Raw genomic sequence first — 15435 nt, 5'->3', positions numbered from 1 at the left:
CACAGTCCCCCAGTCCCCCTCTCCAAGCCCACACAGGCAAGGGGGGGGGTGTGTGGGGATGGGGTGGGGGGTGGGTGGGCAGTGGATTCGTCTGATTCCATTTTACATCTTTGACCTGCTGAGCTTATATTACCTTGCCTTTCTCCCGTTCAGCCAATTGGTTTGTACAACTGAATCAAGCTGACATTTTGATAGTAAGCTCCAAGATGGGGCAAGTTTTCAAATTTGGTGTCTTTTCCCCTAATATGGTTTTCATTGATTCGGAGAGTTACTCTCTTACAATTCCCAGGCAGGGGCAGAGACAGAGCCATTCTTCCCCGAGAGCAGGTGTGGAGAACACTCTCTTTGTACAAAGATGGCTTAGATTTCTTCCCAGCTTCCTCTCCTGCAGCAGCTCAGGAAGCATAAAGGGGTTGGGGGGATGGGACGTGTGTCGAAGGTAACTAATTTCAAAGCAACCAAACAAAATAGATCCTTCAGAATGATTTTATTTTCTGTGGAGACATAGTTGTGGGCACAAAATCTCCTCCTTTTCTTTAACCTGCGTCTGTAGCCTTTTGCATTACCTCGTCACTAGCAGAAAATAGGATTTCTCACCTACAGATGGTGAAGAGAGAAGAGGCTAGCCTGAACATTAGGTAGAAATTACTTGTCAAGTTTGATCAATTCAGAGAAAATCCAAATCCCCTTTGAAAAGGCACAGTTGATATTCCGAGATTAGTGGGGATGTCCTTATAGATCCATTGTTTGGCTAAATTGTCTGCATATGCAGCGTGTTTGCTAAATGAATGATACATTTGCATCTAAATGGTCCATAAATAATTTGATTCTGCTCCAGACAGGGTAATAAACAAGCCCCCTCCCACCGTTGGACTTGTGAGTTGTGTGTGAGTGTGGACTCCTCTCTCATTGCTTTGACTGTGCTATTATTTGACAAGGCACTGGGGAAAGGAGTACATGAATCTATTAACGAGAACCAATCTCCATTATGAGCTGAGGTCTGAGTGAGCTGGCAGAGAAATCTTTCATAATGCACCGCTTTTGGCCTCCAGCTCTCTGGGCAGAAATTTTTAAAAGGAAATCAGAGATCCGGGTTGCTGCCACTATAGAAATCCTGCTTTGTGTGTTGGGGACAGGGGGAGGCATTAATTAGCATCTGCATGCTGCTTTTTATGAAAACATTAAGTATTGATGTCTCCCATCCCGAACGTTGGTATTTATGGTGCACATGTGGGGCCCGAGATCTGCATGAGAGTTGGTACTCCCAAGGATTTTAGCTGCTGAGTGGACACGGTATTAGAGTCACGCAGAGCTTTCCTTCTATGTCCAAGCTGATGACTTCCAGCTCTTAATTTGGAAGGCAGGGAGCTGACAATGGCATTGACAGTTGCCAGTTTCCATCTGCAGTTATGTCATGACTGTTATGTCAAAACTGTGACTTTTTATGGTCTCCTTTCATGAGATTTGTGATGTTCTGTTCTTTTAAAGGCTCCAAGGGGATGGTATACCTTGATTTAAGAAAGCTCAATATATTCAATCTCACTTCACGTGAAAGAAATATAGAAGCGTGGTTATTCACTTTGCAAAAAGATTCACAATGGGATTCTTTCAGTAATAAATATTATATGTGGCACTTAGAATGTGATTTCGTTCATTGTTTCAGGAATAGATCTATTGGCAAAATGCAGTCTACTTAAAGGGTTTTGGTGCTTCTTAGGGCAGATTATTAATCCCTTGATCCCCAGGGCTCCACCAGCATGGGAACAGTCCAGAATTCAGAAGACCATTCCAGTGCTGCTGCGTAACACCAGTTTTGTTCCTGAAGCTCTGTCCTTCTTTACTGTGGCATCTTTGGCTGATTTGCTTAGTGCAGACACCAGTCCCCTTTCAGGTTGCCTTCTTGACCAAATCTGAGTCTGAAAGCTAAGACCTCTCCTTTGTAGCTTTCCGGGCATTTAGGGCTCTTTTTATTGTTTAGGGATTTGATCTTTAAGCAGGCATGGAGGAAGGGACATCTGACTCTTGCAGGGGGAGGAGGAATCATTTTCCCTCTGCCCGTCTGAGTTCTTAGCCGAGACCCTTGGAATAAAAGATGAACAAGAGAAAAGCAGTTCATTAATTTGTACACCTCATGTCTCTCTGGGAGATACTCAGGAGGTATGAGTAAGCTGAAGAGGTGGCTTTAGAATTTAGGGTTAAATACCATCTTCATAGGGAAAGGAAAGGAGGGACTTAGGCCTCTTAGGAAAAGGGAATGACTTCTCATAAAGATGAACAGGCTTTTAGAAAAGGAATAGGGAGGAGGTACAGTCAGTGGTATAGTCAGTAAAAGTCCAACCCTTGGTTTTGGCTCAGGTCGTGATGTCAGGGTCAGCAGATTGAGTGTTGCCTCTGGCTCTGCCCTCAGCTGGGAATCTGCTTACGACTCTAACCCCGAACCCTCTTGCCCTCCCCTGTCCACGTTCTCTCCCCCTCTCTCTCTAAACTAATACATAAATCTTTAAAAAGTAGTATGGAGTTATTATAGTTTGTGATGAAGTTTGTCTGAGTGTGGTGTTAAATTGAAGTCTCCTCTCCATGGTAAGAGTCAGTCTTCTCCCATTGTTGAAGCTCTCGGGGAGGACATTTACGACAACAGAGTTCATTTTGGAGGACCTGTAAGGGAGTTCAGAGAAAGCCTCTCCCTGCATTTCATGTTTTTTAACCACCCACAGCTCAAAATATCAGTATACCAGGGTGATATTTTAGGGTGGCATGTCCTCAGCTCCTATAGGCATATTTTGGAGTGGCTTGTTCTGCTCCTCTTCCCTCTTTTAGGGCAGCTGTGACAGAGTTTCTGAGTCTAGTATTTGGTCCCTAGCATCAAGGTGTCAAGCAGCAGAAGGCTACACCAGTGGTATTTCTGCTAGAAGAATTCTGTACTGTAGCCAAGAGTTTTCTCTGGCTCTGTTTCTGACTGTGTGACTCCCTCTGAACCTTCTGTGAATTTCCTGCTTATTCTTCCTGCTTAAACTAGCTAAACTAGATTCTACTGTCTGCAACTTGGCTGATATACCCTCTCCTTTCCTGTGTGTCCTGCATGGTTCACACTCAAGGCTGCTGTGTACAGCTGTTGAGATTGTACACCGCACAACTATGAAGGACACCATTCAAATAGGTTCCTTACAAATTGCTGTCTTCTTGAAAGCCTCTTGGCTATCACTCAGCTCTGCTGCTCCTACTACCTTGTTTGGTTCTCACTCCTCAATCTGTACATGAACCATCCATGTGTGAAGGGAGAATGTTCTACAAAGATTACAACTCTTTCAGCCCCCATGACCTTCTCTAAGAGATTACAGCTCTTTTAGGATGTACTTTCTTCTCTACAGACCCTTAGAAGAAAGTTGTCCAGGGGCTGGGCATATTAATCATGTTTTTATTTTTTGCGGTTTAGGATGATTTGATACATTGAGGTCTTTAGCACCTGGGGAGGTGAATGCCCCTCCCAAAGTCAGCTAATTCCTAGAGATAGCAAACAACTAGCCAATGAACATTCCCTCAGCATTCAAACCAACCAATCCTGAATCCACATCCCATCCCTATTTCTTTTATCAGGCTTTTCAAGTCTGAGACTATCTCCCTGTCCCAAATCACCCCAGTACGAAATACCAGATAAATTCTAGAGACCGATTTCCTAGAGCTCACTGAAATGATTGAAACTACGCAATCTTAAACCTGCTCAGATGTTTACTTTGCCACATCTATTCCTTCCTATAAAAAACCCACATTCAAAACTCTTGCTCATGCTTTTCCATGACTCCTGTGTTCCAGTCAGCCCTGGGGCTACCTTGTATGGCCCTGCATGGCATGCATGGTGTGTCTCCTTCTCTTGGAAATTATAAGCAGTACATTTTTCTTTCAAAGGCAGTTGTCTCCAAGCCTGTCATTTCACCACACGTGATTAAAACAAATCCTGGTACCTCTTTAAAAATTGGGAAAGGAGGTATTTGAGCAGTATTACATGCTGTCATATTCCAAAGCCTTTATGAGGAACTGGATTTCCCACAAGAGAACCTTTGTATCTTGACTGGTTTCTGCCTCAGGGAAGTTACTTGCAGAATTATCCATCATCGTATTTCCCCTTATTGTTAGGATGAAGCTTAATCTCAGTGTTAGGGACAGGCCACTGACCATCAGATTCAAAGTCCCCTTCATAACTTATTTCAGGGGACCCAGTAGCTCTCATAGGAGCAAGGCTGCCTGAGCCCATCTAGAATCTTCTGGTTCTTCTAAAATATTGGAGATGAATACATAAAAATTCTAACAGCACTCTAACTTCATCTTTACATTTGAGAGAAAGCGCTCACTATGCCTATATAGTCTGTAGTTATTCTACCAAATCCTTAAACAATTACGGAATTTCAGAGCGATAAAGAACTCCCAGAAGTCACCTAGTCTGGGTATTTCCTCTTACTCTTTTCCTTATTCAGTGCTTTATCCAACTCTCCTCCCCTTGAATAAATCCCTTCCACCATTTCTAACTGATCATCCACTGCGTCTGTTTGAGTGTTCATTGTGTATTCTAGTTTAGAAGTTGACAAACTATAGTCCATGGGACAAAATCATTCTGCTGTGTGTGTTTTTGTAAATAAAGCTTTATTGGAACACAGCCACATTTATTTAGGTACTGTCTGCAGCTGCTTTCACATCACAATGACAGAGTTGAATAGTTGTAATATAGGGTATACGGTCTGCAAAACCTGGAATATTTATCGTCTGGCTCTTTATATAAAGAGTTTGCCAACCATTTTTCTGATGGATGAAAGAGGTTTGCAGTCTTGGATATTATCTGTAAGTTCTTCAAGGACAATTTCAAGTTCCTCTTTTTCTGTGAAGCATCCCCCCCCCCCAAGGTTTTATTTATTTATTTGAGAGAGAGAGAGAGCAAGCGAGAGAGAAAGAGAGAGAGCGAGCACATACGACTCATGGGAGGGGCAGAGGGAGAAGGAGAGACTCCCAGGCAAGCTCTGTACTGAGTGCAGAGCCTGATGCAGGCCTCGAGATCATGACCTGAGCCGAAACTGAGAATTTGATGCTTAACGAACAGAGCCACCCAAGCACCAATTTTTTTTTTTTGAAGTTTTTTTTGTTTGCTTGTTTGTTTTTTTTAACTTGACAGAGAAAGACACAGCGAGAGAGAGAACACAAGCAGGGGGAGTAGGAGAGGGAGAAGCAGGCTTCCTGCTGAGCCGGGAGCCCGATGTGGGGCTCAATGCCAGGCCTCTGAGATCATGACCCAAGCCGAAGGCAGCCGCCTAACAACTGAGCCACCCAGCCAGTCCCCAAACACCACTTCCTGAAACATTTTTAATCATATTGGTTGCCGTCAAGCTCCTCCTCAAACCACATTGTAAAGTTTTAATCATCTGATTGACTCTTCATTATATAAGGCTCTGTGTTGCTGTTGGCAGACAACTGTTCATGAATATCTCATGTTTTTACAAGTTGAGGCATGAACAGCCAGTTTGCTCCAGAACTCTTTTTAGGAATGTCAATAGAAGCTTGGAGGCACTAACTCCTCCTAGAGCAAATTTATTTACATTCCTGGATAGTGAAGAGGGATGCATTCCCTTCTCAGAGCGATTTGCTTACATTCGAGGCTAATAACAATAATCTCTCGCTCCAGAAGGGAGAACAGGCAGGTTTGCTGGCAACCCCGTATAAGATTAGAGTCTCCTAATCTCAGGGTTTTATATAATGTACCCCCAACTTAGCAGGCAACACCTGACCCTCACCATAGCCTCCTGTTAGGATTAGGGCTCAAGGAACCTGGACCAAAATGTTCTTATTGCTGCAAATAATAAACTGTCTAAGCCCATTTGGGCTCATTGCCTCCTTATGGCCGAATCTATGGAGGGCTGCACACCAGCCCCACCGCCGCTCTTCCTGCCCAGCTGCCTGGGAGCTGCAGGGCTGCTGCACCGTTGTTTGATGCAAGCATAAGTGTATTTGTTTTGTTGCTTCAAGTGCACTGAGAAGTTCCTCAAGGGCAAGGCCCACATCTTCTCTTCCCTTGGTATCCTCCAGCAAGCCCTGCATACAGTAGGCATTCAACAGGATTTTGTTGTTCAAGCTAAAGATACCTCTACTTTGCATCCTGAAACACTCTTCTTAGTGGGACACAAAGACTGGGAACTATTTCTAAATTGCCATGGCTTCTCTCTGCTCGGGGGTGTCTGAGACTTGGAGATCTGAATCCAACTGGTCTTGTTAAGAAGCAGATTGCAGTTTCCCTCCACCAAAGTGCCCCTAGAGAGCAAACCGCCATGGATGTGGCAGCAGGGTCTTAGAAGCACAGTCTGCGGCCCTGTGGCCGGAGAGAGTTGTCCACATCCCTGGCTTCTCAGATTAGGGGCCAAGTTGTAAGGCGGGGGGAACCCTCCCTCCCTTAGGGCCTGCTCTGGATAGTAACCTGTTCTCTCAGTAAAATGAAGGTCCTTAATGGACTCTTTCCCTCCTAGGTTTGCCAGATTTAGCAAATAAAAATACAGGACACCCAGTTAAATTCACATTTCAGATAAACAATGAATACTTTTTTAGTATAAGTATGTATATTACGTAGTGTAGGTATTGCAAAAGATATACTAAATTTTTTTTGTTGCTGCTGTTTATCTGAAATTCAAATTTAACTGGGTGTCCTCTGCTTTGTTACACAGCCCCGTTCACTGCTGTCTCCCCACTGGAGCCCATTCTGCAACTGAGCCTCCTCCTCCAGGCATGACTCCTACTCTAAACCTGCCCCACGATAAGGGTTTTTCCAATTCTCCTTGTCTATAGAAGCAAAGCTGGGTGTTTAGGGAAAGCTCGAGCCTTTGAGGAGAATTTCCTTGAGTTTTGCCCGGCAGTCTAGATCTCTGTCGTTGTATGCCGAAAGCAGGACCATGAGGTGGCAAGCTGAGTTTGGCTTTTGAAGGATCTAGAAGCATTTTGATGTTTTGGGGGAGCTTGATTTCCTGTTTGAGTGTTTCATTATTTTTAAAGATTTTACTTATTGGTTTGTTAGAGGAAGATCACAAACGGTGGGGGAAGTCGCTGGCAGAGGGAGAAGCAGGCTCTACACTGAGCAGGGATCCTGATGTGGGACTAAATCCCAGGAGCTTAGGATCATGATCTGAGCCAAAGGCAGACGCTTTACCAACTGAGCCACACAGGCGCCTCTGTTCTATTTTTTTTTTTTTTTTTCATATCTGTAATTCTCAGAATTGTCTGTTAGGTCCAGTGTAAAAACTCAAAAATTGTCTATCTCTTCTGTATTAAAGAAAGTGGACCCAGAGCCCAGGAGGAGGAGAGAATGGAAGAGGTAGTTGCCTCCCACGTGGTTGGTAATCCATGCCCCTGATTTAGATCCTTAATAGACGTGTTTCCCATTGGCCCCTCTGCAGAGGGTATCTTGTCTTCCTCCAGGCTATTAAGAAAGCAGTTCAGTGATTTCCTTTTCTCTCACCCGTAGGCAGGGCTTACATGGAGCTTGGGTCTGAGCTGCCTCAGAAAGTGTGCTGATAATTCTACATTCCCCAAGGAGGGCCTTGAGATGGTGACCCTGCTCAGGCATCCTGGTGAGATTTGCAGGATAAATAAATGCCTCCCTGGGGATTTGCTAGGTAACTCCCTGTCAGCGCTGGGGGCAGAGATTTAAATATGAATTATCATTCCAACTTGGCAGGGACTTAGAGATGAGCCCCTTCTGTGCTCCTGGGAAGATTTACACAGTCCTTTCTCGAGGGCACCAAGCTGCAGGGGTTGTCCCTGGGTGACACACGATACTGGGACTTGTCCTGGGCTGGCCTCCCTCAGCTAGCCCTGGGTCACGGGTCGTTGCTGATGAGCTCTGGCATCCTGCCCACACAGACTTCTCTGCCCACACAGACACTTCTCCTGCTCCTCGGTCCGTCGGCCCTCCATGTCGGTCCCCACAGCCTTCCGTGTCTACCCCTGAATGATGCAAGAATAGTCCCTTCTACTATTTGCTTATAGGGAACCCCTACTGAATTCCCTTCTTAGATCCTTTCTGATCTCTATTTAAGTGGTTACTGCTTCTCCATCAGAATGAAATGTCAGCCACTTCCCCGTCACCTCTTTTCTTGCCTTCCTCGCTCTTATGGAAGGACCAGCTCTTTTCCTCGGGAATCTTTATCGTCTCCTTGGTTTCCTGTGGTTTTGTCGCCAGTGAGCTCAGCTCTGGATCTGAAAATTTAATGGTTAGCCAGACCCTTAGCAAAATTCCAGAGACGAGAGTGTTAAAAATCAGAATCTTGGGTCTCACTCTGGACCTCTTTAATTAGAGATCTTTGGCTCTGGGGCCCCAAAATTAAGCTCTGATATTTCTTAAGAACGCTTAAGTCTGGGAATGAAAATCCCAGATCCCAGAGTGGGGCCGGGGCAGGGCTTCCCTCTCTGGTCACACTCAGGCAGGTCAGCTTCTCCCTCCTTTTAGTGGAGTCTCCTTCTAGCACTAAACAACCTTCGTGCATGGCTTTGAAGGTCTTTGGAGGGAAGTGGCAGCTACCTGGAACAGCCCGGGATGCAGAATTGTCCCCAGAGAGACCAGGGCCTGAGAAGTCACCTGGCTCATGAATATTCATGCCAGCCATGTGGTCAGTGTGATCACTCAGATCAATTCAAGGCCATGTCTGTAAAGCTTTGTGAGAGCGTATAACAGGTTCTGGGAATAAGGAGGTAGGGAAGAAGATAGAGGTTAACGTGAATTGACAGGCAATAGGATTAGCACTCTTGCTCAATCCCAATCTTGCGAGTAACTAACAGTGGCCTGAAATTAAAGAATTAAACCATGAAGGCTCCCTTGACAACTGATCTGATAGGTCCAGAAGTAAATTTCAGGGACACTGTTGTCAGGCAGAAGGAGGGGAGAGCCGAGATAAGAGGTCCAGGAAGGAAGGAAGGAAAGAAGGAAGGGGAGCAAATGCCTCTCCCTTTCTTTGCAATCCAGTGAGAGCGGCTTTGGTCCCCCTGGGGCTGAACCACGCACTGAGCTAGAGTTGCCAAGGCTTTTATTCACCTCTATAGCACTCTCTTCCTTACATCCAATTACGACTTTAAAATAGAGGCAAAAATGAAAAGGGGAGGAAGATAATGAAACATAAGTCAAATATGGCAGCTGGCGAATTTCTGATAATTGCTTTCCCTTGTAACATTTTATTTCTGTTCCCGCATGTTGTACCGTAGCCTGTAGGGAGACAATAAAAAAAAAAAACAAAAAACAAAAAGCAAAAAACACTACCACCACCAAAAAACAACTCCAAAGTGTTCAGGAAAACAATATCAATTGCACTTTAATAACACTCTTCATGGGAGACAGAATAGAGGTAAAGTAGCATTCTACGTTTGCAAACATCGTAAGAAAGCCTAGAAAAGTATATATACATCAATTCAGGGTAAATAAAATGATTCTCAGTTTCCTTTCTCTTTCTTATGTCAATACCCTAAAAAAAGGTTAAAAAAAAAGGGGGGGGTGTTTACAGTACTCAAGGTAAAATATTTTCATACAATACTGGAAAAGACAAACTCGAACTCATGTAGGTAACCCACGTGATAGCCTGATTTGGGGGAAAAGGATCGATGCTTATCTACAATAGATCTCTTGGATCTCTTTTTGGTGAGGTTTTTCTTGGGTGGCCATTCCCTAGGTTAGCCCAACAGAGAACTCACTAGTTCTTGATGGAAATTTTCAGAACAAATCATTTGAAGGTCTAACAATCTACTGGGAGACGCTATTTTCAATGTCATTTGTAGCTAAACTTTCAATCGAAGTGTAGTTTTGTGATGTCCAGTCCACAGTCCCTTCTCCTTTCACCAGAAATTAGATCTAAGTGGAAGCTTCAGCAAGCCTCACTCCTTCCATCCCTCACAATGAAACCACTGGGGTCAGAGTAACTGATTTTGCTGTTGACCTTGAGATTCTGCCTACTTCCAAACACAGCCCAGAGTTTCCTGTGACTTTTACCCTAGTGGGAACCATGCCCTTCATTTAGAAAGAGTATTGGTGAGACTCAGCTATAGATTATGAACAGGATCCTTTGTTGGGTTACAGTGGAGTGAAGGAGCCAGAGTAGGAAAATGAGGTACTGGGCTTTGTTCTTTACATGATGTTCCTTGACTCATTACCTTTTCTGTACCTCAGCTTTGTGCAGTGTAAGGGTCCTACTTCAGTGGTAACACATTTTCTGTGATGCTTGACACCACTGTTCATGGTGCCCTTTCCAGATGTGGGATACTTCCAGTCACTAATTTCCAAGTTAAATATTTTTTTTCTTCTTTCCAAAGTGAAATATTTCTTTAGATGGGGTTTTGGTCTACATGTAGAGATAAGAAAGTTGACCTATAAGAACAAGTAACAGTATCATCCACTCCTGTAGAACTTGATTTTACTTTCTGGACTGGGATGGCCAATAAGTTGGTTTTGTAGAACTGTGACTTTTGCATGAAAGTCATCAGATAGAACTTCTTGCACTAACAGCAATCGAACTGGGTACAGGGTTGGGCAAGGAATGCCCTTGAAGCTGCCTAGAGGCCCCAGACTCCTTTCTACAGAACAGACTGTGATTTCCCTGTAATTTGCTGTTCCACTAGCTTGGCTGTAATCTGTGTCTCTGTCAGTGTGGCCAACAGAATTTTACTTCTCCTCCCAACGTCCTCTGTCCTCTACACTCTGTGTGTAAAAGAGATGTCTTGATAAACATTTAACAGCTAGTTCTCCAAAGAGGAAAGCCCTGGCTTATCATGTTTGCCTATTTCCAGGAGTGTAAACACTACTACCACAGCCAGTTTTAAGCTTTTGCTGTGACATCATCCAATATGGAGTCCATGGGGCATCACTGTGCGGTGTTGCCATACAGTTATGGTAAATGTAAGTTGTCTCAAGAGCACAGAAAATAAGGGAATAGTGATACAATTAGGAAGTGAGGCGTTTTGAATAGTTGTTACCCTTGTTTTCATTATAACTAATTGTACATTTATATAACTTAATTTTTAGTGATGGCTGTGCTTAGTCAGCTTGTAGAATTCCTAAAAGGTTTGGCAACTGGTATACATACCAGCTATAGCCCAGCAGCCTGGTCTTGGGCTGAGAGAAGAGTGGGGAAACAGGAGAAACAAAAGGGCACAGTTAGCCCCAAAAGGCCTCTATACCATTCAGGGTCCACAAATTCATAGAAATAGCACAAGGTGGTATCAGTCAGGAGCCTGGGACTGCGGGGTTAGACATGTGGGTTCCAGACCCACCTCTACTCTTTGCTGGCGGTGTGACCTTAAACAAGGTCCAAACTCTCTCAGTTCAAATTTCTCACTGGTACAATAAAAGTACCTGTTTCATAAGGTTGTTATGGGGATGAAATGAGAATAATATATTCAAAGCAATCAACCTACTGTGTTACACATTAAACTTTCAATAAATGGGAGCCACGAGTACTGTTACTATTATTAACCTGGCCCATTTCTAAAATGTCCAAAGTAGCCACGGAGAGTGATGGGATCTATTTCAGATGCAGGTTCATGCCAAGACCATTCAAGACAACCTTCTTTGTATGGGCCGACCTCCATCTCAGCAACGACTGTTTATGTAGACACAGCCTCCAAGGAGGACTATCCATACCTCCTGAAAAGAATCATTCTCACAGATGCCTGGAATTTAAGCACTGGTGACTCACCCTCTCTTGCTCTAAGTGGGGCTCTCGTCCTAGGTCTACTTTTAAAATCCAGATACCCCTCAGAGGGTGAGTCATTAAGTCAGCACCTGGGTATGAATGAGGTCATGAGATCCCAGAGCTCTTCACCAATAGACTCCAGACTCTGGGAAATCTAAGAATGAGGATCCTGGAGCCCGAGGGCATGGAAGACTCCACAGCCATTACCCGCTCCCAACACCCCACCCTCTGCTTCTAGGTTGATCAGTTCTTCCAGCAGAGCTGCCTTTAAGAGCAAATGCGCTCCAGTCTCTCTCTCTCCCTGATCCCTCAGGTATCCCAGAACAAAGACCAGGTTGACCCTTGGGACCATTAGTCCACTGAGGAGGTGGGAGGGAACACTGCTGAATATTTGGGGTCAGTCTTCCTTTTCCAAGAACACCAAATTTGTAGTCATTTGGTCAGGTTCTAATCGTGGCCCTAACCACTTGGTGTGTGACCTTGGGAAGGTCATTTCGTGTCTCTGAATCTCTGTTTTTTCTAGTAAATTAAGGATGCTGCCAAGGATTTACTTAACCCGAGATTGGAATGTGGGAGCCATTGATAGCGGTAAAGCTCACCACAACACGCTGTTGGTGCTGTTTTCTCTTCTCTCGTCATTGTTTTTGGTTTGCTCTTTTTTCTTTAATTCCTCACTTGTGGCTACGGAGAGGGAGGCCTTCTGGGGAACATCATAGATGGATGAAAAGGAAACATTCCTACCCTTTATTCTAAACATTCCTAAGTACCCAAAATACAAGTTCCTGTCTGGGGTCCCCCATTCATAATCCAGTCTTCTGTGCAATAATAACCTGAAGTTATTCCCAGTTTGGCTCAGGTAACAGCACAAGAAGAAGGCAGAGGTGGTGTCTGCAGGAATTCTAAGGCCCTGTGGACTGTAATTATATTCTCGTTGAGGTTTTGTCTGTTGGTTTGTCTGGGGCATCTGTGATGCTACAGAAATGTTTCAGGGTTGCTGAGTATCAGGAACCAGGGGTGGAACTGTGGCTTCTTGAAGTATGACTTACAGGCAAGGAGATCTGAGGTTTTGGGGAAGGGCCTGTGGGTAAAGGAAGGAACCAAGTGAGCCCGTCTCTCCTGTGCTGGCCAGCCAGCCTCAGCTTGTTCCTGGGCGTCTGTGTGGTTCAAGGGCAGAGCTGGTACCCTGGTAGGATGTTCTGACAGAGTGAGCAGATTCCAGCTCCTTCCTTGCGACGGTGACCTGATGTTGGCCTCAGGCAGTGATACGATGTTTATGGGCCCCCTCGGGGCTCTAACCTGACCAAAGTTTGGCCCCACGATTTGGCCTCAGCGATTGCTGTGTGACTAGAAGGGGCTGGTTTAGGGAATCTTCTACTGACTGCCACCACCCTTCTGGTGCTTGGGGTGTGGATTGGCAGCAGAGGTGACTGGAGGATGATCTAATATGGGGGGGGGGTGTTGTGTTTCGGGATCAATTATTTTTAGTGGGGAAAAGACTGCTGATGGTGAACCAGGGCAAGTTGCCTGAAACTAAGTACTCACTTGGAGGGCTGCCCAGACGCAGCCGAGATAGCTGGGGTGAGGGAACGGGCCAGAGAGCCACATCTGCATGGCAGAAGGCTCACTCAATTCTGCTGAGTGTTGTGTGGGGTTTGGTGCCATGCTCTTCAACGACCAAAGCGTAGCCAAAGAAAACACAAACATTAGGAGGGAGAAGAGGGTATACTGGGAAGGCTGAACAGTGTTCACCTTTAAACAGAAGAGACAAAGTCCATTTAAACATGCTTACTCTCTTCAAATACACGAGAGAAACTTCTACAAGAAGGTATTGAATTGTTCTGACAAGCAAACATGAGGAAGCAGTCTATGTAGAGGCAAGATGGATTTTTGTCACCTTTCCATTCACACTGCAACAGGAAGCTGGCAATAGCTGACCAGGGACAATGTTTGTGTGCTGTAAGAGAAAGAAAGAGGATCTCCTCTCCCCTGCCCCAGGTGTATGAGTCACCTCTGACCTCCAGAGGTCAGAGGTCCTGGCACACCCTCCCCATTCCTTGGGTCTGATGCCGAGTTATGATTCTGCTATACAGGATATCAAGAGTAAAGTGGGTTTCTTCGCGTGTTACGGAAGAGTTCCGCCCCAGTGAAAGGATTGATGTTTTTTACAATTTGATAATAAAACCTCCGAGGAGAGAATGCCCTCCCAGAGGTGGGAGATTAATTTATCTTTCTTCTCAGCGGCTTCTCATCCCCTGCATCTTGCCTGTTCTTTTCTCCTACTTGCTCAACAGAGGGCAAAGAGGTTTTCAGGAGAGCACCATAAACATGAGGGCTTTGACCCAGTGCAGGGAAGGACAGCCCAAGCTGATGGCAAGCCCCTGGCAGCCTGCCAACAGAGGTCCCCCTGGCAGCCTCATGATGGGATGTCCCCGGCAGTCTGGTGCCCTGGCCTTCAGAGGAGACCCCGTCTCCTCACATCCAGGCAGCTTAGCTCTGACCCTAAGGTTCCTGGGAAGGTGTCAGAGTTGTGTCTGGCTGGTCTGAAACCATAACTCTGAGCTGGCCAGGTCGCCCTCCCCAACCTGCTGTCCTCACACCTCAGAGGTAGCTCGGTTGGAAATAGACGAAGAGAGAAGGAAGAAAGGATTCAGACGCTAAACCTCCTCTCAACCCCAACAGTCCTCTTCGTGGTCTCAGTGGCTTTTGCTTATGTGGGAAGCAGTGGAGAAGGGCACTGGGGGTGCGGGAACTCACCATTCTGATCGCATCGGGTTACAAATGCTCTGTGAAGCTATACGGACAAATCAGGACGGGCCTCACACCAAGATCGTGAATCACAGGCTGTTTACCTACTCTAATGCCCACGGAGGACAAATACTAAATACCACAAAGTACCTGAGACAAAAAAAGAAAGGAAGGAAGGAAGGCGGGAAGGAGGGAGAAGAATAAAAAGAAGCCTGGGGTCTCGGCCTCCGGAGATTCCCAGGGACACAGGTAGAGCGTCTGGGGGCAGGTGGCTGTGCCTGAACGTCCAGTGGCCTCCGGCTTCACGTCTCGGCTTCTGACGGGCAGACCTCTGCAGCCGTGATGGCGATCCCAATGGCCAGGCTGCCGTTGTCGGTGAAGAGCTGGGCCAGCGAGGTGTTGAGGACGAGGCAGTCCCCGTCAGTGATCACTGAGTCCACGCACTCGAGAACAGACCGGGGGGTGGCCTCCCATTTCAGACGCCGATGGTTTCTGTTGAGCTCCAGGCGATAGGTGAAGCAGTCGGCCTGGGTGGGGGTCCCGATCAGCATCATGGTGGCAAAGAACTGGGGGTGCCCTGCGTGCCTCTCCTGCTTCCTAAGCACCAGCAGAAAGTGGTGGCCCAGGCAGGAGTGCATGATGATCCAGTCGGCTGGTGCGGGCAGGTGCATGTCTGTGGCCAGGAAGACGATCTCCGCTCCCTGGAGGATGTCGACCCTGTGCATCTGCCGTAGATGGGGCACCACCACCTCCAGGTGGCCTTCCCACTGGCAGGAGAACAGGGGGCACATGCAGGGCGTCACCTGGGCAGTGTGCAGCCCTGCCTCCTGGTGGTGGAGGTGGTGCGGGCGAGCGTGGTGGCGGAGGTGATGGTGGGGACGGTGATGGCGGTGGTGGTGGGTGAGGTGGTGTGGGGGGAAGCTGCCTTGCTCTGGCGCGCTCTGAGCGATGGCACGGCAGCTGGACACATACTGTGGGAGAGAGAGCAGAG

At 46.2% G+C, this 15435-nt stretch overlaps 1 protein-coding gene across 1 annotated transcript in view; it reads right to left on the bottom strand.

Moving 5' to 3' along the window:
- Positions 1-9303: 9303 nt before the first annotated feature.
- Positions 9304-15435, bottom strand: part of SIAH3 (siah E3 ubiquitin protein ligase family member 3) — a 71547-nt gene continuing 65415 nt past the window's right edge. The window contains exon 2 of the mRNA XM_082700634.1: positions 9304-15415. Within this exon, the coding sequence (XP_082556760.1) occupies positions 14747-15415 (669 nt within the window). The 3' untranslated portion in view covers positions 9304-14746. The remainder of the gene's footprint in view (positions 15416-15435) is intronic.

Source organism: Mustela nivalis (assembly GCF_964662115.1).
Source record: "Mustela nivalis genome assembly, chromosome: 15".
Classification (NCBI taxonomy): Eukaryota; Metazoa; Chordata; class Mammalia; order Carnivora; family Mustelidae; genus Mustela; species Mustela nivalis.
This window is presented reverse-complemented; position numbering and strand designations above follow the sequence as displayed.